At 65.4% G+C, this 23,342-nt stretch overlaps 1 protein-coding gene across 2 annotated transcripts; it reads left to right on the plus strand.

Moving 5' to 3' along the window:
• The first annotated feature begins 1,205 nt into the window (after positions 1–1,205).
• PPFIA3 (PTPRF interacting protein alpha 3) lies at positions 1,206–23,107 on the plus strand. Of its 2 annotated transcripts, none has more exons than XM_067552117.1 (30): positions 1,206–1,332; positions 4,319–4,625; positions 9,093–9,194; positions 9,490–9,654; positions 9,784–9,858; positions 10,000–10,080; positions 10,349–10,573; positions 10,793–10,939; positions 11,596–11,730; positions 12,013–12,096; positions 12,384–12,515; positions 12,652–12,714; positions 12,868–12,947; positions 15,075–15,201; positions 15,551–15,747; positions 16,186–16,408; positions 16,653–16,816; positions 17,073–17,218; positions 17,441–17,534; positions 17,680–17,761; positions 18,191–18,391; positions 18,538–18,600; positions 18,773–18,799; positions 19,733–19,908; positions 20,196–20,293; positions 20,581–20,756; positions 21,069–21,137; positions 21,399–21,561; positions 21,869–21,933; positions 22,106–23,107. In XM_067552117.1, exons 2-29 carry the CDS (start codon positions 4,389–4,391, stop codon positions 21,925–21,927), a joined length of 3,591 nt encoding a protein of 1,196 aa, XP_067408218.1. In that variant the 5' UTR covers positions 1,206–1,332; positions 4,319–4,388; the 3' UTR covers positions 21,928–21,933; positions 22,106–23,107. The 2 variants fall into 2 exon arrangements, with proteins under 2 accessions (XP_067408218.1, XP_067408219.1); XM_067552118.1 differs by having other exon boundaries at positions 15,560–15,747.
• Positions 23,108–23,342: the final 235 nt, after the last annotated feature.

The raw sequence follows: 23,342 nt of genomic DNA on the forward strand, positions 1-23,342 counted from the left end.
CAGTTAGATGTTCCCCACCCCAGCGGCCTGTCTCCACGTCGCATCCCCGGCCTGCCACGGATGCAGTCTTGCTCCTGCACTGATAGATGGTGGCGGCGGCTGCACCTAACGCATGGGTGCAGCGCGTGGGCTGGACGCCTCCTTTACATCTGCGGGGGGCGGGGCTGCATTTTTGGCCTGTCGCAGTTCTTGCAGTGGGGCAGCATGTTGCATGGACGGTTGCAAGTTCCTCCGGCAGCGCATAGATTTTCCAGCTGGCCGTGTTGCACGTTGGTGCATTGCCCGGATAACTGCATTTCCTCCGTGGCGTTCTCCTGCACCCGTGAACCGTGATGCAGCCGTGCCTGTGGGGAGGCACTTCTCGGCGTGGTGGAGATTTGCCACGCGTCTGGGTGGCATCTTTCCGGCGTGGGGCGGCTCGATGCGCTGCAGGCGTGTTGTGCGCCTCCAGGCCGCATGGCTTCTTGCATTTCGGTGTGATGGTGCAACTCACCCAGGCTGCATGTGGTTTGCAGCAATTCGTGCAATGCAGAGAAGCGAGCGTGTCCGTACGAGTCAGGCAAATGCATTCCTCCGTGCAGCTTAAGCTGCTGAATTTCTCTGGGGTGCAAAGTTTGGTGCATTTCCCTAGGCTGATTCATTGCTCCAGGGTTCAGAGTTGGTGCATTTTCCTGGGGTTGGTGCATGTCTCTGGGATGCAGGGATTGGTGCATTTCTCTAGGGTTCAGGGATTGGTGCATTTCCCCAGGTTGATGCATTTCTCTGGGGTTCAGGGATTGGTGCATTTCCCCAGGTTGATGCATTGCTCTGGGGTTCAGGGATTGGTGCATTTGCGGGGTGCAGGGTTGGTGCATTTCCCCACATGGGTGCATTTGTGGGGTGCAGGTTCCCCATGTGTTGCTGCATTTCTTTGGGGTGCGATGACCCGATGCAGTGTCCCGTCCCCCCGCACTGCCTGGGTTTCTCCTGCCCCACCTTCGCTGGATGACATCATCCTTAAAGCGAGCCCCGCCCCCTGCCCTGCCCCATTGGCTCCCCCCGCCCGGCGGCCCCTCCGCCATTGGCCATTCGTCCCCGCCGCTCGGAGCCGCCCCCTCCCACCCCCGTGTCCGGGCGGGGCCTCGAGGCCGCCCCGAGATCTGGCGGGAGCCCATTGGCCGGGCGGCCCGTCACTCAGGGCTCTCTTAAAGGGGCCGGCGGCGGGGGGGGGCCCGGCGCGGAGGGGCCGGGAGCCGCGTCCGGCCGGGCTCCGGCAGCGCGGGGCGGGGGAGGGGCGCGACCCCCGGGCGTCCGCCGGCTCCGGCTCCGCAGCATCGGCACCGGCCCCCGCAGGTACCGGGGGGGGCGGGCCCCGGCGCCCCACCCCCGACATCCCCCCCCCAGCATGCACCTCCCCCCTTCCCCCGCATGCACCCCATTCCCCTGCGTGCATCCCTCCCCGACACCCCCCCGCAGTGTGCATCTCCCCCGCGTGCACCCCTCCCAGACATTCCCCGCAGCGTCCATCTCCTCTCCCCGCATGCACCCCATCCGCCCCGACATCCCCCACCGCAGCGTGCATCTCCCCCTTCTCCCCGCATGCACCCCATCCCCCCTGCGTGCATCTCCTCCCCTCCCCCTGCATGCACCCCCAGCCCATCCTTCCTGCATCCCCCCCACCCTGCACCCCCTGCATGCACCCCTTTACCCCCGACAGCCCCCAGCACCTGTGCAGCGTGCCCCTGCTCCCCACCCCATCCCCCCACACTCCCTGCCATCCCCCCCACATGCACCCCTTTCCCTGCCATAGGTATGAGCTGGGCCAGTTCCCAGCCGTGCCCCCCCCAGCCCAGCCCCCCCTTTATCTACTCCTCCCCCAGCCATCCTTGCCCTTCCCCCCTTCTCCTGCTGCCTCTGGCTGGCCCCCAGTGCCCTCCCCCCACGATCCTCCCCAGCCTGCCCTACCCCCTCTTGACATCCCACCGCCCCCAGTGCAGATCTGTCCTTACCCCGCCCCTCCCCCCCATGCAGTCTCTGCCACCTCCGGGGTCCCCAGGTCAGCCCCATCCATCCCCCTCCAACACCCTGTCCCCCCGTTCCCCATCTTGTCTCCCCTCCTTCTGCCTCAGGCTGTCGTGAATCTAACCCCACCCTGCACCTGGCGGCCCCCCTGCATCTCCCGCCCCAGAGATGGGGGCTGCATCTTCCCATATGCCTGGGGATCCTCCTCTGGGCCCATGGCAGGAATCCACCCCCAAAACCTGTGGGGTGGGGCAGCTGGACCGGGTGTGGGGATGATCCCAGCTGAACCTGCAGCTGGGGAGGGGATGCTTTGGGGGGTCGGACAGCTGCCCCATTTCCTCCTCCAGCTACCTTGTCTTCTGGTGGGGGAAACCCCCCAATTTTTCTCTTCACTCTTGTAGGTCAGAGCTGCCCCCCCAATCCATCCCCAGGGAGGGTGTCTGCCCCCCAGGACTAGGTGGGGGGGATATCTGTGCTGAGAAGGGGGGATCCCTGCTCTCCAGAATGGCAGCGACCCCCCCCCCCGATCTGCAGTGCAAAAACCACCTGCCTCCCCTCCCCCCAGTTGGGTGCATGACGGGGTCCCGGGTCCTGCCAGGACACGTGTGCGCTGCCCACGCGACCCGCTCCGGCTGCGTGGGGCCGACGTGCGACCCGACGGGCGCCTGCCCTCGGCCGCGCACAGACGCTGTGTGTGCCACCGGGGACGGGCCGCCCCGGGCGTGTGACCCCCACATGCCAACACACGTGTGTGCCGGGGCGCCCTATCCCGTGCACCCTCTGCTGGGGCTGGTGAGGATGTGGGGGAAGGTGGAGACAGTGGGTTGCATGACGGCCTGTGCGGCGCGTGTGTCGGTGCAAAGGTGTCGTCTGAGTGTGTCTGTGCACAGACCTCGGGGGCGGGGGGGGCCAGCACCGTCTGTCTATAAATATCTCAGACGAGGTGTCTGCAGGCATTGGCCCTGCGGGTGGGGGGGAGGGGAGCGCTGTGTGTGTGTTGCGTATTCCACTGCGCCTGTGGCTGTGTTTTGCATTGTCTGTAGCATGTTGTGCTGAGTGTAGCGCTGTTGCATTGTGCGTGTGTTGCGTTGTTGCTTTGTGCGCGGGTGTTGCACGGTGGCTGTGTTGCATTGTGTCAGTCATTGTGTTGCACTGTTGCATTGTGGGTGTGCGTTGCATTGTGCTTGTGGCGTTTGGTGCTGCATATGTTGCGGTGTGTATGTGTTGCACTGTTGCATTATGGGTGGGTGTCGCACTGTGGTTGTGTTGTATTGTGTCAATAACGTGTTGCATGGTGTGTGTGTGTTGCGTCGTTGCACTTGCATTGTGGATAGGTGTTGCACTGTGGCTGTGTTGCATTGTGTCAGTAGCGTGCATTGCAGCGTGTGTTGTGTTGTGGCACTGTGGGTGGGTACTGTCACACTGGCTGGGTGTTGCATTATATTGGTAGCGTGTGGTGCTGTGGATGTTGCATGGGTGTGCGTGTCTGGCTTTGCGGGCAGCTCCACCACTTGTGTGTGTGTCTGTCGTGGTGTGCACACTGTGTGTTCTTTTGCACACGTGATTTTGCACTGGGAGGACAGGGTGTGTGCATGTTCCCATGGATCCACCCAGCCCCACTTGGGGTATCTGGGGGTGGGGAGATACCGGGCTAGATGGAGCCATGGATCTAGTGAGGGGGGAGCACCCAGGCAGGGCCATGCTACCCCAACACTATTTCCAGCCCTCTCCCACCCCAAGAGCTGGCTGCACCCACCCTCTGGGGGCTGGGGCAGGAAGGGGTTTATACTCCCCCTCCCCCCATGACAGCCACCCTCCCCCCCACATGAGGGGTGTCAGCACCTGTTGGGGGAGGAGACCTGCTTTTATTCCCTGTAACGAATTTGGGGAGACTCAACTCAGGCACTCCCTACCTGCCCCAGGTGTTTATCGTGTTTTACTGTCTCCCTCCCCCTGGGGGGGCCGGAGCAGGCCACGTAGCTCCACAAAGCCCCACAGGGGCCGAGTTAGGCCAATTTATAGAAATGTCTGCGTTTGTTTTAAATTAGTGTGATCTGGCAGCAAGGGACCCTCCATGCCCCACCCAAACCCAGAGATAGAACCCAAGAGTCCTGGCTCCCTGGCCCCCCCCCCCGCTCTAACCACTAGACCCTACTCCCCTCCCAGAACTTGGATTAGAACCTAGGAGTCCTGGCTCCCAGGCCCCAGCTCTAACCACTAGACTCCACTCCCGGCCCAGAACTGGGATGGAACCCAGGCGTCCGAGTTCTGCCTCATTCTCTCTCTCTCTCTTCCCCCCCCCCCCATGCCCCGATAGGTTGGGGCACTGAGCCCCCTGCCTACCTCCCCCCTGCGGCGCCCCTTGGGGCCCGCCCCGCCCGCCCGGCATGATGATGTGCGAAGTGATGCCCACCATCAGCGAGGACAACCGCCGCGGCTCCATCTACGGGGCCGAGGACGCGAACTTCGAGCAGCTGATGGTGAATATGCTGACCGAGCGGGAGCGGCTGCTGGAGACGCTGCGGGACACGCAGGACAGCCTGGGCACGGCCCAGCTCCGGCTTCGCGAGCTGGCCCACGAGAAGGAGTCGCTGCAGAGACAGCTGAGCATCGCCCTGCCCCAGGTCAGCGCCCGGCGGGGGCTGTGGGGCGGGTGTGAGGGGCGCTCCTCCCATTAGAAGACCCTTCGTGGCCGGGTGCCCTCGGGGTGCTGGCGAAGCCGTAAAGGCGTCACTGGCGCCGCCTGTGATTTCTGGGGAGGCGTGGGGTTGTACCGGTGGAGCCCCGGCGTTGGGGCGCATCTGCCGGTGCAGCGGAGACCAGCTCCCCGCCGGCTGGGTGCGCTCCTGCGATGGCAGAATCACGGCTGCGCTAGGGCTGAGACGGGCAGAAGCCGGGCGGTAACTCCGACCCCCCCCCCAGCCCTGCCAATGGCTCCGGGCTCCCCCCTTCTTTCCTCCCAGACCCTCCTCGTTGCTGTTGGGGCCGGGACGTAGGCAGCTGAGTCTGGTGGCTAGCGACTTGGGGGCCAGAAGCCAGGCCAAGGATGGGCACCGGGCAGGGCAGAGCCTGTAGGACCGGGCGAGGGGTTGGACGAGCAGCCAGGTAGCGTCCCGTTGTGCAGATGGTTCCCTGTGCCCTGGGTTTCAGTAGGGAGCCCTAACCCGGCCTTCCCAGTTGAAGACGGGGACTTGGCTGGCAGTGCCCGTCTTGCCTGGCTTTTATCACCTCGCTTTGGGTTTTCAAGATGGCCCCTCGGCCTCCGCTGGACGGGCGGGACCCGATCCCATGCAGCTGGGCTGGCGGCAGGTGTGGGTGATGCTGGGGGGGAACCTGGGGAAACGTGAACATGTAATCGTGAGGACCGGCCGTCCCGGCAGCGGCTGGTGGAGCATCATCGGTGCTGCTCCAGGGCTTGGTTTGCTCCAGCCGGTCGCTGGGCTGAGGACGGTATGTGGGGGAAAGCGTGTGACGAAGCGGGAGTTTTCTGTAATATTTGTATGACACCTAGGTGTGCCTCAGTTTCCCTCCATATGCTGCATTGCCGCCCAGCGGGCATGAAAGGGTTAACACAGGGCAGGAGGGGTGGGTCAGCCCGGACCTGAACCGACACGGGCCAGCGAGCTAAAGAGACATCCCAAGGACCGGACGCTCTATGCCAAATCACAGGGCACCCAGCGGGTGGGGTTGGCGCTGGGAACCCAGGACTGGAAGGGGGCAGGTGTCCCAGAGGACCTTGGACCTGGCAGGCCAAGGGGGGGACAGAGAGGGAGTCGGAGGTCATCCCAGCCTGGCTGGCCCACTGTGGTGCTGGCTTGGCCTGGCTGGATTATCCTCTGTCTCTTGGTGCCAGGCCTGCAGCCGGGGGACTCATCCGTGGCCACCTTCTTTGGCAAAGCCTGCCGGTGTCGCTGCAAATTCCCCCTGGAAGCCCCGCACCTGTGGGGTCTGGTTGGGCTGCAGGGAGCCATGGAGTGATACAAGGGCGCTGTTGTGGACCACCTAGTCATGGAGGCCCCAGCTCTGCCCCGGTGGGACTGTGGGTCCATGGGGTCCCGCCCACTACGGGGTCACTCTCAGGAGACTGGTGCCAGGCTGGGCATAGACTAGCCTCTGTGACAGAGGCCCGTGTGGACCGAAGTTGGCCGTGCAGTGTTGGGGCCGCTGGGGGAAACGGGACACCATGCCTTGGGTTTTGATGCACCCCAGGTGTCCCACGAGCAGGCAGTCGTGGCAGAGCTGAAGTGCTGCCACCACCCGTGAAGAGCCGGGGGGAGCGTGGTTCTTTGCGGCTCGCTGATTGGACGGCCCCAGAGCAGAATGGATTAAAGAGAACAAATCCCGTTGGGCGGCGGCTCCTAGGAGATTCTGGGGTTTAAATCAACAGGAAGGTTCATGGTGGGACCCTTTGAGGGGTGTAATATTCTCCCTTTTGGGACAAGGCGCTGGCTTTGCCATTTCGAACTCCGGGACGGTGGTGATGGCAAAGTTGAACCGTGGGATGGACAAGGCCCGCTAGCCTTGCGCAGGTTCTGTAAATCTTTGTGCTCGGTAAGAACCTGGACCGGAGCTGGGTCCCCTTGAGGCAATGCTGTCATTCCTTGAGGGCTGTTCTGCTGGCGGGAAGTTCTCTGTCCAGGATTGCGTAGTTCTGCTCTGCAAGGGTGACTTTCCGAGAGAATTAGGCACCAGCGATGTCAGATCTGCTCAGCTCTGTGTCTTTGCAAGAGTGTTGCTCCAATCGCCACGCGAGAGACATCTGCTTCTATGGCGAAAGCCTGCATGGGACCCAGGGGAGTTGGGATAGATCCGTGGCGAAGGCTGGCTTTGATCGTTTGAAAGTGGTCCCTGAAGACCGTTGCGGAGCTAGGCCACAAGAGGTGCTATCTGCTTTGGGAAGCCCAGGATGAACCGAGGATGGAAGTTGGAGAAGCCTGGAGAGCGTCACAGGTCAGGGCCACTTCAAGGAGCAGCCTAGCTGAAAGCTGCCTGGACCTCTCGTGGATCCATCTTATTTCCTTCAGGAGACAGGAGAAAACCCAGGAATTCTCCCATGGTTTGAACAAAGGCACGTTCTAATTCAGCGTAAAGGCCTCGGTGATTTTTGTCTTTCTAGGACTGTCCTGACATGGAAAAAACTGCTCTGGGTCATTGGAAAAAATGGGTCTAGCATTGAGCTACACCACAGCACGCTGGGCTAATGTATCCCGGGACACATCACTGAGGAAATGTTAGAAAGTGGCTGGGGCATTCACTAGGCTAAATGGCATCCATAAAGTCTGAAATTGACCTTGACGGTTCCTCAGCACCAGTTCATCACCTCCTCTAATACGCTCGAGATCATAGCCCCCCGAAAGTCAGGCTTTGTAAATATCGGGGCTGTCCCTACAGGACCCTACAGGTGGGGAATGAGGGGCAGTGGGTATCGATTTCTGCTTGTGATTTGGTTCCAGGCTCGGTCATCTACCCAGAGCCAGAGGCTGCTGCCTTCTTAACAAAGATGGCTGGAGCCCCAGCCAGCAATGTTTGTTTATGAATGAACCCTTGAGCTCGATTTGCTTGGGGATAATCTTGTATGGCTGCCCATTCGGGTGCCGATGTAAACTAGCTTCACCAAAGGGCAACCCGTGCTCCCGGTTTACAAAGCTCTCAGACAATTGCAGGCCTGGCGTGGGCAGGAAATCTGCATTTTTCTGTTCTAACGCATCTGCGAGGTCTCAGTATTCACTAGGATCCTGCCATAGGCTCTCAGCGGGTCCCCACCGGGGTGGCCCTACTTCCTCAGGTTCTCCTGGGTCAGAGATCGGGTTGGTGTCGGCTTCTCCCTGGCAGGGCAGCTAGTTTCCTGTCTCCACCAGTGAAATCCCAGGAATCAGCAGGAACATGGTGAGCATATCACCCCAATGGGCAGCGTTTCTCTGGGCTCCCGGGGACAGATGTCCACGGGAACCGTCTCCTGAGGCGTGGGTGCGATGACATGAGAGTTCCAGCCTAGATCCTGCGCCGCATGTGAGATCTGACTGTAGATTTCACCCACCAACTTGCAAACTCCTCGGGCACGTCAGCAGCCTTCTGCGGAGCCTCAGGCGATCTCTTGGGTGCTTGGGTCCATCTTCTTGGCCTGGTGAGCGTAGCTTTGCAATAGCTGGCCCCTTATGCCGCAATCCCAGCACCCCCTGGTGACTCCTGAGCCCAGAGGACCCGTCACTTACCCTGGATCCGCTGCACCTTCAATCTCACGCCAGGTCTGTCGCAAATGAGGTGACGATTTGTTAAAGGAAGCCAGCAAGTTGTTTCCAGGGTTCCCGCCAGGAAACGGGGACAGGTGACTGGGTTTCTGTCGGTTTCAGAAAACAACAGAGGCTTCTGTGATCAGCCGGCTCTGCGTGTTCCTCAGGGTGACCCAGGCTAAGCAGCTGGGGGGTCTCTTCCTTATGCCGAGAACCCTCCCGCCCGGAGTCCACACAGAGCTAATCAGTTCCTTCTCCTTTGGAGTTTGATTTCTCTGTCCCACGTGCTCTCTGCTGCAGAGCCCGGCACAACTTCATCTCCACGGCCAGTGGGCAGAGCAGCGGGTAAAGCCTTTGGCCCTCTTGCTGACGGCACGTGGGGAGGTGCTGGCCGCAGTGTCCCGCCGGGGTGCGTCTGGTGCCTGTGGCCACGGCTGGCAACCAGCCCTTTGTGCTGGGTAATGTCTTCCCCGTCCAGCAGGCGAAGCCTGCGGGGTCCCAGCCGCCACGCCAAGAGCACGCTTGTCTGGCCGTACCTCGGTCCCTTGCAGGTGCTGGGAGGGGGGCTCAGTGTCACTCTCTGTTTTGCCCCTTCCCTTCTGATTCCCCCCCCCCCCCAAACTGGCAGGGTTTTGTCCCTCAATCCCTGCAGTCACAGGGCAGAACAGATTCCTGGGCTCTAGGGGGAAGCAGGGGCTGTGTTGGCGGGGGGACAGAGGTGGGTCTGGGGGTGGGATTCCAGGCTGGGGCGCGGGGGAAGCCCTATTTCCCAGGGTAAAGTTCAGCTGGAAATTTGCCAAGCAATTTTTAACTCTGCGTCCCTCCTCCACCGTCTGTCTGTCTGTGTCTGTCCCACCCCAGGAGTTCACGGTGCTGACCAAGGACCTCAACGCCTGCCGGGAGCAGCTGCTGGAACGGGAGGAGGAGATTTCGGAGCTGAAAGCCGAGCGCAACAACACGCGGGTGAGGGGGAGAGATGGCGGGGGCTCCCCCCCCTCCCCCCAAACAGGGTCAGGGATTGACAGGAGGCTGGGCGTGGGTTGGGGCCCGTCTGTCCATCCCCACATCCCTCTCTGGAGCGTGCGTGTGTGTGTGGGGGGGATGTCTGTGTCTGTCCATCCACGGCTGATCCGGGGTGGTGGTGGTGGGGGGCATTGTCTGTGCGTCTGTCCCGTACGCGGTGTGTCTGTCCATCCTGGAGCGTCGGGGGGGTGTGTCTGTGTCCGTCCATCCCTCACCCCCCGCCCCGTCCCTGCAGCTGCTGCTGGAGCACCTGGAGTGCCTGGTGTCACGGCACGAGCGGTCGCTGCGCATGACGGTGGTGAAGCGCCAGGCCCAGTCGCCGGCCGGCGTCTCCAGCGAGGTGGAGGTGCTCAAGGCTCTCAAATCGCTCTTTGAGCACCACAAGGCGCTGGACGAGAAGGTGGGGGCCAGGCCAGCTCTGGGAGGAGGTTACGGGGGGGGGGGCTCGGGGGGATGGTGCCTGCTTGGGGGTGGGGAGTTGATATCTGCTGGTCCAATCACAGCCCCCCCCCCCCCCAACACCACGCAGGTCCGGGAGCGGCTGCGGGTGGCGCTGGAACGGGTCGCGGTGCTGGAGGAAGAGCTGGAAATGTCCAACCAAGAGGTACAGGGATCTTGGGGTGGGGGGGGGGGGAGCCCAGGGCACTGCTGTGGGGAAGCTCGCAGCCTCTGGGAGTGGGGGGGGAGGGGTGTGGCACCCCTGCGGGGAAGCTCACAGCTCTGATGTCTCCTCCCCCCACCAAAGTCCCTGTCGTTGCGGGAGCAGCTCGCCCGGCGCCGGTCCGGCCTCCACGACGTGCCGAAGGAGGGGGACGTCCCGACCTGTGTGAGAGGGGCCAGGGGGCTGGGGGGCAGGATGAGGGGTAGCGGGGGGCTGAGAAGGGGAAGTGGACAGAGCAGGGGGGGGGACTCTGGGGCTGGGGGTGGGATATTGCGGGCACTGGGGCTGGGAGGGGGGTCTTGGCCCCAGTGAGAATATTGGGGGGACTCTAGGGATGGGTGGGGGTTTTGGGGGGCTGTGGGGAGGGGCTGGAGCTGTTGGGGGGGCCGTGGGGTGTTTTGGGGGCCCTGCGTCCCTGACGTCTCTCCCCCAGGCGGCGGTGGCCAACGGGGCGGGGCCCCCCGAGGTGCGGGGGGGGCGGGCGCCGGAGCCGGACGAGGGGCCGGAGCGCCAGCGGGCGGAGCTGGCCCAGCTGCGGGAGCGCCTCAGTCTCCTGTGCCGCCAGCTGGCCGAGGTGGAGGACGAGCTGGGGGCCGCCCGGCGCGACCTGGCCAAGGCCCAGGAGAGCAACGCCAAGCTGCAGCGCGACCTCAAGGAGGTAATGGGCCCCCCCCCCCTCCAGTCCCGGGGCAGGGACCCCCCCCTCCCGCCCCCCCCGCCCCATTGCATGACGGAGAGCCCCCTTCGCCCCCCCCAGACCTCTGCGCCCTGGGGCACCGGAGAGGGAGGCAGCCGGTGGGTGCTGGGGCGGGGCAGGGCAGGGGGAGTGTCTGGGGGGGCCCCGCCCTGCCCACCGGCTTGTCCCCCCCCCCCCCAGGCGCTGGCGCAGCGGGAGGACATGGAGGAGCGGATCACCACGCTGGAGAAGCGATACCTCAGCGCCCAGCGCGAGGCCACGTCCCTGCACGACGCCAACGACAAGCTGGAAAGCGAGCTGGCCTGCAAGGATTCCCTGTACCGCCAGGTGCGCCCCCCTCGACCCCAGGAGCCCCCAAAGCTCCACAGAGCCCCCCACTGCTCAGCGAGGACTCAATCCCCCCCCCCATGAGCATCTGCATAGACCCCCCCCCGCCCACACACACACACACACCCGGTTCTGGAGGTTCTTAGGGCTGGATTCATTGGGGGGTGCCCACGGTCACAGGCCTAAACTGGCGGCTCTGGGAGTGGGGGGGCCGTTGGTGAGGGGGTGTCGCTGACTCTCCATTCCCCCCCAGAGCGAGGAGAAGGGGCGCCAGCTGCAGGGGTGGGGGGTTGGGGGGCCGAGGGGGGTCTCTGACTGTCCCTGCCCCCCAGAGCGAGGAGAAGGGGCGCCAGCTGCAGGGGTGGGGGGTTGGGGGGCCGAGGGGGGGTCTCTGACTGTCCCTGCCCCCCCAGAGTGAGGCGAAGGGACGACAGGTGCAGGGGTGGGGGGTTGGGGGGCCGAGGGGGGGTCTCTGACTGTCCCTGCCCCCCCAGAGCGAGGAGAAGGGGTGCCAGCTGCAGGAGTGGGGGGTTGGGGGGCGGTGGGGGGGTCTCTGACTGTCCCTGCCCCCCCAGAGTGAGGCGGAGGGACGACAGGTGCAGGGGTGGGGGTTTGGGGGGCCGCAGGGGGGTCTCTGACTGTCCCTGCCCCCCCAGAGCGAGGAGAAGGGGCGCCAGCTGCAGGAGTGGCTGGAAGACGCCAAGGCCAAGCTCCAGCAGACGTTGCAAAGGGCCGAGACGTTGCCCGAGATCGAGGCCCAGCTGGCCCAGCGCGTGGCCGCCCTCAGCAAGGTGGGGGGGGCTGGTGGGGGGGGCGTTTGGGGGGGCCGTGGCAGGGAAGGGGGCAGTTTAGTGGGCAGCTCGGGGGGGGGAGGTGGTGGGGGTGTGGGGATCCAAGGGGGGGTCAATGGCAGGGAAGGGGGCAGCACTGGGGGAGGGGAGTGAGCGCTCGCCCCATGATCTGGTGGGGTGGGGGCTGGACGATAGCTGCTGCCCCCCCCCCACTAAGCCCGAGGGAGGCTGCGCGGCTGACGCCTGTCCATCCGTCCCCCCCCGTTCCCCCCCCCCCCCCAGGCCGAGGAGCGACACGGGAACTTCGAGGAGCGCCTGCGGCAGCTGGAGGCCCAGCTGGAGGAGAAGAACCAGGAGCTGCAGCGGGTGAGGGGGGGGCCCCGGACGCCTGGGTTCTGTGCCCGGCTCTGCGGGGAGTTTGGAGAGGGCTGGACTGGGGGGGGGGCACGGTTTCTCCTGTCTGAGTGTCTGGGGGGGAGGTCAGTGAGGGGTGGGGGGAGGGGCTGTGTGACAACGGGGCAATGCTCACGCGGGGGGGACTGTCGCCAGCTCTGGGGCGTGGGGGGTGCCCCACAGGGAGGTGTGTGGGGCGCTGTGGGGCACGGGAGGGGCAGCCGCATGACCCCCCCCCCCCCCCCCGGTCCCTCCCCCAGGCGCGGCGGCGGGAGAAGATGAACGACGAGCACAACAAGCGGCTCTCGGAGACGGTCGACAAGCTGCTGTCGGAGTCCAACGAGCGGCTCCAGCTGCACCTCAAGGAGCGCATGGGGGCGCTGGAGGAGAAGGTGGGGGGCGGGGCGGGGGTGGGGGGCGCAGGGGGTGGGAGTGAGGGGCACTGGGGGGGCCAGGGCTGGGCTGGGCGGGCAGGGGCTGTGGGGGGCCGGGCTGGGCTCCGTGCTCTCACCCCGTCTGCCCCCCCAGAACTCGCTGAGTGAGGAAATTGCCGAGATGAAGAAGCTGCAGGACGAGCTGCTCTTGAATAAGGTGCGGGGCTGGGGGGGGTTCGGGGCAGGCTGGGTCCGAGGCTCGGCTGGCTGTGATGGGGGGCAGGGGGTGGCTGTGGTGTGGGGAGAGCAGGGGTCGGGGCCCAGGCTGGGGGGCTCTGCTGCGCTGACCTGTCTCTCCCCCTCCCCCCAGGAGCAGCTGCTGGCGGAGATGGAACGGATGCAGATGGAAATCGACCAGCTCCGGGGCCGCCCCGTCTCCTCCTACTCCAGGTAAGGGGCTGGTCCCTCCCCCCCCCACTCCCAGGCTTCCTGGTAGATGCGGATGGGGGAGATGTTCCATCTTTCCCCCCACCCGGCAGGCAGAGGGTCTGGGTGGGGGGAGCGGTTTCTGGGTGAGTTAAAGGGAAAGATGCAGCACCTGAAGGGGGGTGGGAGGGAAGGGGGATTTCTGGGGGGGTCTTTCAGGGGGCGTTGGTTTCCTGGGGGGGCAGGTTGGATAAAAACGGATGATTTACAAAAAATCAAATCCAGGTTCACGTTTTAAAAACCAGCCCTCGCTTGTAATGAGTTGGAGGCAGGGGCAGAGCCGGCGGCGGAGAGAAAACTAACCACGTTTCAGTGTATTGGGCTGGTTCCGTTCCGCGGCCAGGTCCGCCAAAGTTCGGAAGCCGACGGGGGGGGTTGGAAAAGCAGGAAAGCTGGTTTTCCTCCTCCAATCTCTGCCTGAAAACCAGGCGAGGGAATGAGCTGCCGGCTCCGACGCCTGGCACGCACCGGGACAGAAAACCACCGGTTCGGTTCACCCGCTGCAGCTTAGTAACACTAAGAAAGGTTGCGTTCTGCTGGCTTCGAAAGCAGAGCGTGTCTCGGTAAACGTTGGTACCAACGGGCCCAGCATGGAAGGTGGCTCGATTTCCCTAATTTAAAAAGAGGTGAAAAATTCTGGTTTTGGTGCATTTTTAATTGAATTTTAATTTCGAAAAGAGCTTGACGCAAATCACAAGGTTTACAAAAAAAATCTAGTAAAGAAGGAAGGCGTCCTTCGCTGTCTCCGACGTCGGACGAGACGTAAAAACGACCAGTCTGAACCGACGGGAGCTGAGCTCTGTGCAATAGCTTCAAAAAACCGCTGCGGAGACATGGATCCGTCTGGTTTCCGTTCCTTTCGTTTAAAATTTCCTGGGAATTGATTTGTGTTTGTTGCAAAAATTTAACCGACGGGGGGACAAATCAGTGCAAAAAATGAAGTGTCCTGGGTAGAGGTCGGGGTCTATGTGGGGGAGCGAAGGCATCACAGAGAGAAAAGTGAGCGCCTTGAAAGGAAAAGCAGTTTAACGCTGTGCATCTTCCACTCCTTCGCTGGACGGTCGCAGAGTCTGTGGTTACCGTCACACCAGTTTATTATTAACGTAACGGCAGCTGCCTAATGGAGCCGGCTTTTCTTAAGAGTCCGATTTTCACAGACTTCAGCGGTCCAAAATTCAGGTGGAAATCCTTTTTTAGAAAAAGCGAATAGCAGCTTGGGGGGAAAAACCGCCGGGATTTGTCAGTAGGAACAGCAGACCAAGGGTCTCGGCCAGGCCTGGGCGAGGCCAGGTCCCATTTTCATCCTTTGAAAAAAATGTCAGTCGACGGCGAATTCAGGGCGAGCCAACAACCAACCGTTTCCAGCAAGGGAAAGGGGGCTGGCGAACGGAGCGCTTTGACCGAAGGATCTTTCCCCGGCGTGTTTTGACGTCTGATGGGGACCGTGGGCGTCTGAAATGGTTCTAACGCTTGGATCTCAACAGCCGCTGCCTGGCCTCCCCGCCCCGGCCTGTAGCTTCCAACAGCTGCGAAAATTGGAATCGATGAAAACTGGGAAAAAATGCTTTAAGCAACCCCCCCACGCAGCCCCCCCCTCTGAATTTTGTGCCGCTGTGAAACTGAGCCGCTCAAACCCGGCGTGGGGAGCGATGTTACCCGTTGGTGTTACCCGTCGGAAGCATCGGAAAACCACCCTGAATTCTGCCCAGCCTGGACTGAGAGAGACGGGCGCAGGGGGGGAATCTTCTGAATCAGCCCCACTCCTGGCGGGGGGAGAACAATGCTCCATGGGGCTCGCGGGTCCGTCCCTTCGCTGGGCTGACACAGGACGTTACCTGCCTGCTCGTGTCTGGGGTCCCGTCCCCGGGTCTTTCCGGAGCTCCTCAGATCTGTGGGGCACGGGGCAGCCTGGGTCCCCCAACCCCTGCCCTGGGCATCAGCAAACTCCCCCCACCCTCCCCGTGTGCCCACCCAGCCCTCACTGCATCTCCTGCCCCGGAAGGGGGGCGATTAACCCTTTAACCTCTGGCGGGCGGCTTACGTAGCAGGTGGGGAAACTGAGACAAGCGCCCGTGTTGCGAATCCTTGCAGGTCCCTGCCGGGCAGCGCCCTGGAGCTACGCTACTCCCAGAGCCCCACCTTGCCCGCGGAGCCCTACACCAACGCCCCCCGCAAGCACAAGAAGGGGCGCTGGGCCGTCAAGGACGAGGCCACTAAGGTGATGGGGGGATGTGGTGGGGGGGTGAGCTGGGGTGAGGGCAGAGTGGCGGCTGTGGGGTTAGGGGGCAGGCTGGGGTGGACTATGGGGTTAGGGGGCAGGGGGTGGGCTATAGGGGTGGGGGGCTGGCTGGGGGAGGAGGTGCCTCGCTGTTACTAACTTTACTTTCTCTCCCCCCCCCGGATCGGCGCCCCCCCCCCCCCGGTGAGTACTCAGCGACCTCATGCTAGGGGCAGGGCTGGAGGCAGAACTGAGACGCCCCCCAGGAATTGAGGGGGGTGCCTGTGCTGCGGGGGCAGGGTGGGTTTGGGGTCTCCCCCGTGCCTCATCCCACCCCCCCTCCCCGCAGGTGGCCCAGGAGTGGGAGCGGGTGCAGCAGGCCGGGGGCCTGGCCCAGCCCTTCGAGGGGGGGCTGGACGGGTCGGACGAGGAGGAGCGGGACCCCCTCTTCAGCGCAGCCGACCTCTCGCCCGGCGGCCAGACGGACGTGCAGACGCTGGCCATCCTGCTGCAGGAGCAGCTGGAGGCCATCAACAAAGAGATCAAGTGAGACCCGCCCGGGACCCCTCCATCACCCCGGGGACCCCCATCCCCTGAGACCCACCTACTGCCCTGGGGATCCCCCAGCCCCTGGGACCCCCTACCGCCCCGGGGACCCCCCTCAGCACCCCATCCCCTCAGAGCCTCCAGCCCCTGGGACCCACCTACCGCTCCGGGGATCCCCCTCAGCCCCACATCACCCCAGGGACCCCCTCAGCCCCTGGGACCTGCCCACTGCCCCGGGGACCCCTAAGCCAACCACAGCCATCCTGAGAGACCCAAGCCCGCGGGGACCCCTCAGCACCCTCACCATCCCCCAATAAACACCCCCATGGCCGAGGGATCCCCTGGGGTCCCCCTGCACCTCGTCCCCGTGGGGGATCCTCCCTCTGGCTGCCCCCAATCACAGCTGCCCCCCCCCGGCTGTGCCCCCCCTCCCCGCAGGCTGATCCAGGAAGAGAAGGAGTGCACCGAGCTGCGGGCCGAGGAAATCGAGAGCCGGGTTAGCGGCTCGGCGCTGGACGGTTCCCTGGGCCGGTACCGGGCCGGCGCCTCCATCCCCCCGTCCGTCACCAGCTCCACCCTGGCCAGCCCCTCGCCCCCCAGCAGCGGGCACTCCACCCCCCGCCTGGTGCCCCACAGCCCCGCCCGCGAGGGTGACAGGATGGTAAGTGTCGTGTCCCCCTCCCCCCGGCGCCAACAGCCCCCCCTCAGCGGGGTTGTGTCCCTGTCCCCCCCCCCAGTGCTACGAGCCCCCCCACCGCAGGGTCCCTGCAGCAGTGGCCCGAGGCAGGGACAGCCCCCGTGCTGTGAGCTTCTCCCCCTGGGAGTGTCCCCGACACGGGCAGGACCCCGGTGCTGCGAGCTTCCCTTAAGGCAGTGCCCTGTGCTTCCCTCCCTTCCCCCCCCAGAACCACGTGCCCAAGGAAGAGGGGCGCGGGGCGGAGGAGAAGGCCCTGGTGCCCTGTGAGACGCCGCCCCCGGCCACCCCCCGCACCGCCCGGCTGGAGCGCGTGAGCCAGGCCCTGGCGCTACAGGCTGGCGCCCTGGAGGACGGCCGGGACCTGAGGGCAGGGTGAGCCGGGGGGCAGGTGGGATGGGCTGGGGGGTGTCTGTCATTTTGGGGGGTGGCTGGGCTGGTGAGGGGCAGCAGGGATGGGGGGGACGCGGGGGGGACGTGTGGTGGCAGTGACCTGGGGAGGGGGGCAGGCTTGGGGGTGGAGTGGGGGGGTTCTGCCATTGGCAGGGGTCGGGGGGCAGGGTGGGTGACTATCAGGGCCGGGGGGGGGGGCACTGTTAGCCTGGATTATCCTCCCCTATTCCCCCCCCAGGCTGGGCCCTGACAGCATCAACAGCAGCCAGGACTCGCTGCACAAATCCACCAAGAAGAAAAGCATCAAGTCGTCCATCGGGCGCCTCTTTGGGAAGAAGGAGAAGGGGCGGCTGGGCCCCCCCGGCCGCGACTCGCCCTCCCTGCGTAGGTGTCGGGCCCCCGGCTCCCTCCCCCGCTCCCCTCCCCCAGCTGGGAGAGAACCCAGGAGTCCGGGCTCCCAGACCCCCCTGCTCTAGACCCCTCTCCCCGCCCAGAGCCGGGGAGAGAACCCAGGAGTCCGGGCTCCCTGGCTGGGTGTGGTGGGGGGTGCTGGCCAGCAATGGGAGTGTGAGAGGGAGACTCACCCGTTCTCCTCCCCCCCCCCAGCCGGGACCCCCTCGGACGAGACGTCCCCCGCGGACCCCCTGGGTCTCTCCAAGCTGGCCGGGCCCGTGGACAAGGACAGACGGAACAAGAAGAAGTGAGTGGGGGAGGGGCATGGGGCTGGGGGGGCCAAAGGGCCGTGGGGTGGGGAGGCGGGGGCACAGTGGCCAGGGGCTATGGGGGAGGGCAGCATGTGGTGTGGCGTCCCTCCCCTTCTCACCCCCCCCATTCCTGCCCCCCAGGCACGAGCTGCTGGAAGAGGCATGTCGCCAGGGCCTGCCCTTCGCCGCCTGGGACGGACCCACCGTCGTGTCCTGGCTGGAGGTGATGGCGTCGGGGGGGAGGGGCTGGGGGTGTGGTCCACCTGTCTGTCTGTGTCTCTTTCCAGGTCTGGGATGGGGGCGTCTGGGGTGTGGAAGCCCATCACCCCTGGCGTGGCAGGGCAGGGTGGTGGATATGGAGCACCCCAGGGTGGGGCAGCGCTGGGGTGGGGAACCCAGGCGTCCAGGGAGAAGTGGGGGGGGTTGAACCCAGGCATCCAGGGAAAAGGGGGGCATCACAGGTTGGATCCCAGGTGTCCGGGCAGGGCGGGGGGGTCGCTGGGTTGGAAACCAAGCATCCGGGGACAAGTGGGGGGAGGGTCGGGAGATTGGGACCCAGGCATCCGGGGACACAGGCAGGGAACGGGGGGGGGGCAGGGTCCGGCAACGCCCCCAGGCGCCCTGACCCTCCGCCCCCCCCCCGCCTCGGCAGCTGTGGGTGGGGATGCCGGCCTGGTACGTGGCCGCCTGCCGGGCCAACGTGAAGAGCGGCGCCGTCATGGCCAACCTGTCGGACACGGAGATCCAGCGGGAGATCGGCATCAGCAACCCGCTGCACCGCCTCAAGCTGCGCCTGGCCATCCAGGAGATGGTGTCGCTCACCAGCCCCTCGGCGCCCGCCAGCTCCCGCACGGTACGGGCCACTCCCCGGCTGGGGGCGGCGGGGGGCTCCCCACGGCGCTGGACAGGCTGGGACAGGTGCTCTCTTCCGGTGATTTAATGGTGGAATTTCTCCCTGTCCCCCCCCCCCCCCGTGCGCCCCCTCCTGCCCTCCCCCAGTCCACAGGCAACGTGTGGATGACGCACGAGGAGATGGAGTCCCTCACCGCTGCCACCAAGCCGGTGAGTGGGAGCTGCGTGAGCGGCAGCCGGGGGGCAGGGTGGGGGGTGGGGGGTTGCTGACTCTATGGGGCCTGAGCCGCCCAGCTCTGGGGTGCGCAGCCGGGGCGCCCCCTGCGCTCGCCAGCCCGGCACTAACCGCTCTTTCCCCTTCCTCCCCGCCGCACCCGGCCAGGAGATCAAGGAGATCAGCTGGGAGCAGGTATGGGGGGGGCCTGCATGAGTAGAGACCGTGTGGGCGTGGCCCTGTGAGGGCGTGGCCACGGGAGAGCAGTGTGGGCGTGGTCATGTGTGGGCGTGTCTTAAACTGGGTGTGGCGGTGTGAGGGCGTGGTGCGTGGGTGTGGCCCTGTGTGGGCGTGGCCACGGGAGAGCAGTGTGGGCGTGGTCATGTGTGGGCGTGTCTTAAACTGGGTGTGGCGGTGTGAGGGCGTGGTGTGTGGGTGTGGCCATGTGAGGGCGTGGCCAATTTCTGGGTGTGGCTTAGGCAGTGGCCGTGTCTGGGCGTGGCCAAGGGCCGTGTGTGGGCGTGGCTGAGGCAGTGGGCGTGGAGAACAGGCTCTCACTGTGTTTCTAGCTCATCCCAGGGCTCTATTACAGTGGCCAATCACAGCTCTCTGGGCCACAGACTGTACCACTGTCCTTGTGGGGGGGGGGAGCAAGGAGGGATGGATCCACTGTCCCTGTTTTAATAGGGTGAATGAGGGATGGACCGTCCCACCTTCCCTTACGTTGGGGGGGGATGGACCGTCCCACTGCCCCCGTTTCACAGGGGTGGCAACCCCGTGTATGGGCCCCTCCTGCAATCTGTGTTGGTGTCTGCAGTGCATTGTGGGTATTGGCAGGGATGGGGTCGGAGGTCAGGGATGTTGGGAGGGGGACTAATGGGGGTCCCAGGAAAGGATGGGGAAGGTCCCGGAGCAGGGAGGCTGTCGCCGTGGGTCGGTGAGAGGTTGTAGGGTGGGAAGGCCGGGGTGAAAATTCGGGAGTTGTGCCAGGGTCACAGTGCGGGGGGTAAAGGTCGAGGGTCACGGTGTGGGATTGGGGGCAGGGCGGGAGGTCAAGGGGCGGGGGAGGGGGCCAGGGATGCCAGGGTGGGGCGGGCGAGGCAGTGACACCCCCCCCGTTCCCCATAGATCCTGGCCTACAGCGACATGAACCACGAGTGGGTGGGCAACGACTGGCTGCCCAGCCTGGGCCTGCCCCAGTACCGCAGCTACTTCATGGAGTCGCTGGTGGACGCCCGCATGCTCGACCACCTCAACAAGAAGGAGCTGCGGGGCCAGCTCAAGATGGTCGACAGCTTCCACCGGTGAGAGACGGGGTCACCCCCGCCCCCCAACCCTGCCCCGCTTCCACCTCCGCCATGGGACCCCCCAAAACTCAGGGCTCCTCCAGCATCTGCAGGTCCAACCCCCCCCCGAATGATGCCCTGGGGGCCCTGGGCCTGGAGAGAGGGGCTGGGGGGGCACTTCTAGGACGGGGGGCTGGGCAGCCGCCCCCTTGGCCACCAGGAGTGGGGCTGCCACGGGATTGCAGGCAGGGGGGCTCCACCTCCCCAACTCCCCTCTCCTGTCTCCGTGTCCCCCCCCCCCACAGGGTGAGTCTCCACTACGGGATCATGTGCCTGAAACGACTGAATTACGACCGCAAGGAGCTGGAGCAGAGACGGGAGGAGAGTCAGAACCAAGTCAAAGGTACCGAGCCCATCCCCCCCATCTCCAGGGACAGCTGGGGGCTGCGGGTCGGGAGTGGGGGGCACCGGGGGAGCCCAGGGCTGGGTTGGCGGGGGGGCTGCGGGTTGGGGGTGTCGGGGGGGCTGCGCGTTGGGAGTGGGGGGGCACCAGGGGAGCCCAGGGCTGGGTTGGCGGGGGGGCTGCGTGTTGGGAGTGGGGGGCACCGGGGGAGCCCAGGGCTGGCCTGGCGGGGGGCGGGGCGGCGGGTCGGGAGTGGGGGGCACCGTGTGACCCTGCCCTGCCCCCAGACGTGATGGTCTGGTCCAACGAGCGGGTGATGTACTGGGTGCAGCTGATCGGGCTGAAGGAATTCGCCAACAACCTGGCCGAGAGCGGGGTGCATGGGGCGCTGCTCGCCCTGGACGACACCTTCGACTGCAACGACCTGGCTCTGCTGCTGCAGATCCCCACCCAGAACACCCAGGTGTGGGGGGGCCGGGGGGCAGGGGCAGGGCAGTGGGGGGAGGGGGAGCGATGGGGGTTGGGTGGGCCCTGGAAGGGGGGAGGGGCTGGGGAGCAGAGATGGGGCAGGAGGTGGGGGGGGAAGGGCTGGGGGGAGGGGGCTGGGGAGGTGGGGGGGGAGGTGCCAGTGTTCCAGCAGAGCACAGGCTTTTATCTGGGGTCCCAGAGGAGGTGCAAGGCCTGATGGGTAATGGTATATTTTGGGGAGGGGGGAGGCCATGATTGCACCTGACCCCCCCCCCCCCGCCCCCCGCCCGTTCTCTCTGGGCTCCAGGCTCGGCAACTCCTGGAGAAGGAATTTGGGAATCTCATCACCATGGGAACAGACCGGCGGCTGGATGAGGTATGAGCCCCCCCAACTGTGTCGTGTCCCCCCCCACTCCGCCCCAGGGAATCATCCTCCCAGGGTCCCCCCCCTGTCCAGGTGCAGCCCAGCCCCCCACCGTGACCCCTGACCCCACAGTACAGGCCCTCTATACCCACCGGGCCAGGGGCCCCCAGGAATCATCCCCTCCCCTTCCAGTCCATGTTGAGTTGCAGAGGGGGCCCGACCCTCCACCCCCCCCAGCTCTGTGACCTCTGACCCTTCCCCCCCCCCCCCCAGGACAGCACCAAAAGCTTCAGCCGCTCGCCGTCCTGGCGGAAGATGTTCCGGGAGAAGGACCTGCGGGGGGTGAGCCCCGACTCGGCCGAGATGCTGCCCCCCAACTTCCGCGCTGCCGCCATCGCCCCTCCCAGCGTGCAGCTGCGCAAGGTGCAGCCCGAAGGTAGGGGCATGGCACTGCCCTGGGGAAGCTCGCAGCAGCGGGGGGCAGGGAAGCTCGCAGAAGTCGGGGGGGGGTGGCGTTCTGGCTGGGGGCACTGCTGGGGGGAAGCTCGCAGCCCTGGGGGTGGGGAGTGTCCTGGCTGGGGGCACTGCTGTGGGGAAGCTCGCAGCACTGGCTTCGTTCCCCCCCAGGGTGGCCAGTGCCTTTGCCCTGACAGTCTAGCGGTGGGGGGAGCAGAAGCGGGCGCGTGGGGGGCTGTTGTGTGACATCTGACCCCCGCCCCTCTCCCTTCCCCCCCCCCCCCCAGGAAATTCCCTGTCCAGCCAGCGGGGCGAGGGCGTCTCTGTGCGAACCTACTCCTGCTAGCGCCGGGTGAGTGTGGGGCAGGGTGTGGGGCGGGGGCACAACAGGGCCCAGAGCAACCCTGCACCGGCGGGGGGGGGGGGGGGGGTGGAGGCTGCTGGAGGCGAGGGAGGAACTGCTCCCTAGAGGTGGCTGGGAGCGTGGGGCAGGGATACACCCTCATTCTCTGCTCTCCCCCCAGGTGCCCCGGCCTGACGGACGCTGCTGCTGGAAGGGGGGGGTTCTGACCCCCCCCCAACCACCAGGCCAGGGGCCTGCATCTGTCTCCTCCCCCCAAAAAAACCACGCCTGCCCCAGCCTGCAGGGGGCGTTGCTGCTGCTGTTGGGGGCGGGGGGCACCCTCGGCCCCGGCGACACTGACGAGGGACCAGGGTGCTGAGCCCCCCCGGCAAGGGGGAAGACGGGGCGCAGCCCCCACCTCTGGGTTTATTTGTTATTGTTCTGTCAAAGGGGGGGGCAAGAATGTGAATGGGGAAAAAGCCCCCCTGCCTTGTCCCCCCACCTGGGCTGCTGGCCTTGTAGCCCCCCCCCCTTCATGCCTGGCCCAGAGCCCCCTCCCCGGACTCCCATCTGCCCCCTGGGCTTTGTAGCCCCCAAGTCTGGGTATCTGCCCCCCCAGGTGGCTCAGACTCTGGCATCCTGTATCCCACCCCCCTGGGCCCCTGCAGGGTTAACTCTGTGCTAGGAATCTAGTGCTCAAAGGGAGGGGGCCCCTCTCCCGCTCCCCCAAACCCCATCTCCCTGCTGGGCCCTGGGGGCTGGGCCACCCCCACTTTCCCCAGGCTGGGAGGGGGGGGTGTTTGCTCTCCCCTTGGGGGACAGAAGCCCTGGGAACAGGGCTGCTCTGTTGGCGGGGAGGGGCTAGGCGGGGGAGATGGGGACTGGCCCAGCCCTGGGGGGGGGGCATCCTGGCCCTGGGGGGGGCCGGGCCTGGTGCTGTACCATAAGAGTTGTATTTTCTGTGCATATCTGTGGCGTGGCTGCTGGTGGAAATGACTTTTGCTGCCGTTTAACGAACCCTCCGTTCATTGGCGGGTGCCCCCCCCCCAGCTTTATTTTTGGGGTTCTGTTTTTATTTGTGGGCGGGGGGGAGCCCGGGGTGTGGGGGGGGTTTTTTTGCATGAGGGGGAAAAAAAATGGAGGAAAATCTTTCCAAAAAAATAAATAAAAATGTTTAAAAATGCCGCTGGGGGGGCCGTGAGCGCCGGTTCCCGGCCCCCTCCCGCCTGCCGGCCTCTGGGGGGTGGGTGGGGGACTGGAAAATGTATAAAAAAGGTTTATGAAGAAAGCCCGATGGCTGCGTCTGTCTGGCCCCCCCTCAGCCCGGGCGCGGGCTCTGTGTACCCAGCCCTGGGCCCTGCGCCGGAGGTGGGCACCGGGGCTGAGCGGGGAGCCCCGCCCTGGCATAGCAAATGCCC

This window comes from Emydura macquarii, unplaced genomic scaffold, assembly GCF_026122565.2.
Source record: "Emydura macquarii macquarii isolate MOO-44397 ecotype Brisbane River unplaced genomic scaffold, CSIRO-AGI_Emac_v2 contig_1386, whole genome shotgun sequence".
NCBI lineage: Eukaryota > Metazoa > Chordata > Testudines > Chelidae > Emydura > Emydura macquarii.

Excerpts from the sequence above, each read along its gene's own strand:
- PPFIA3 (XM_067552117.1), top strand. The coding sequence starts at position 4,389 with ATGATGATGTGCGAAGTGATGCCCACCATCAGCGAGGACAACCGCCGC. Across the intron at positions 10,940-11,595 it reads AGGATTCCCTGTACCGCCAG|AGCGAGGAGAAGGGGCGCCA; the intron begins GTGCGCCCCCCT and ends CTGCCCCCCCAG. Across the intron at positions 12,715-12,867 it reads ACGAGCTGCTCTTGAATAAG|GAGCAGCTGCTGGCGGAGAT; the intron begins GTGCGGGGCTGG and ends CCCTCCCCCCAG.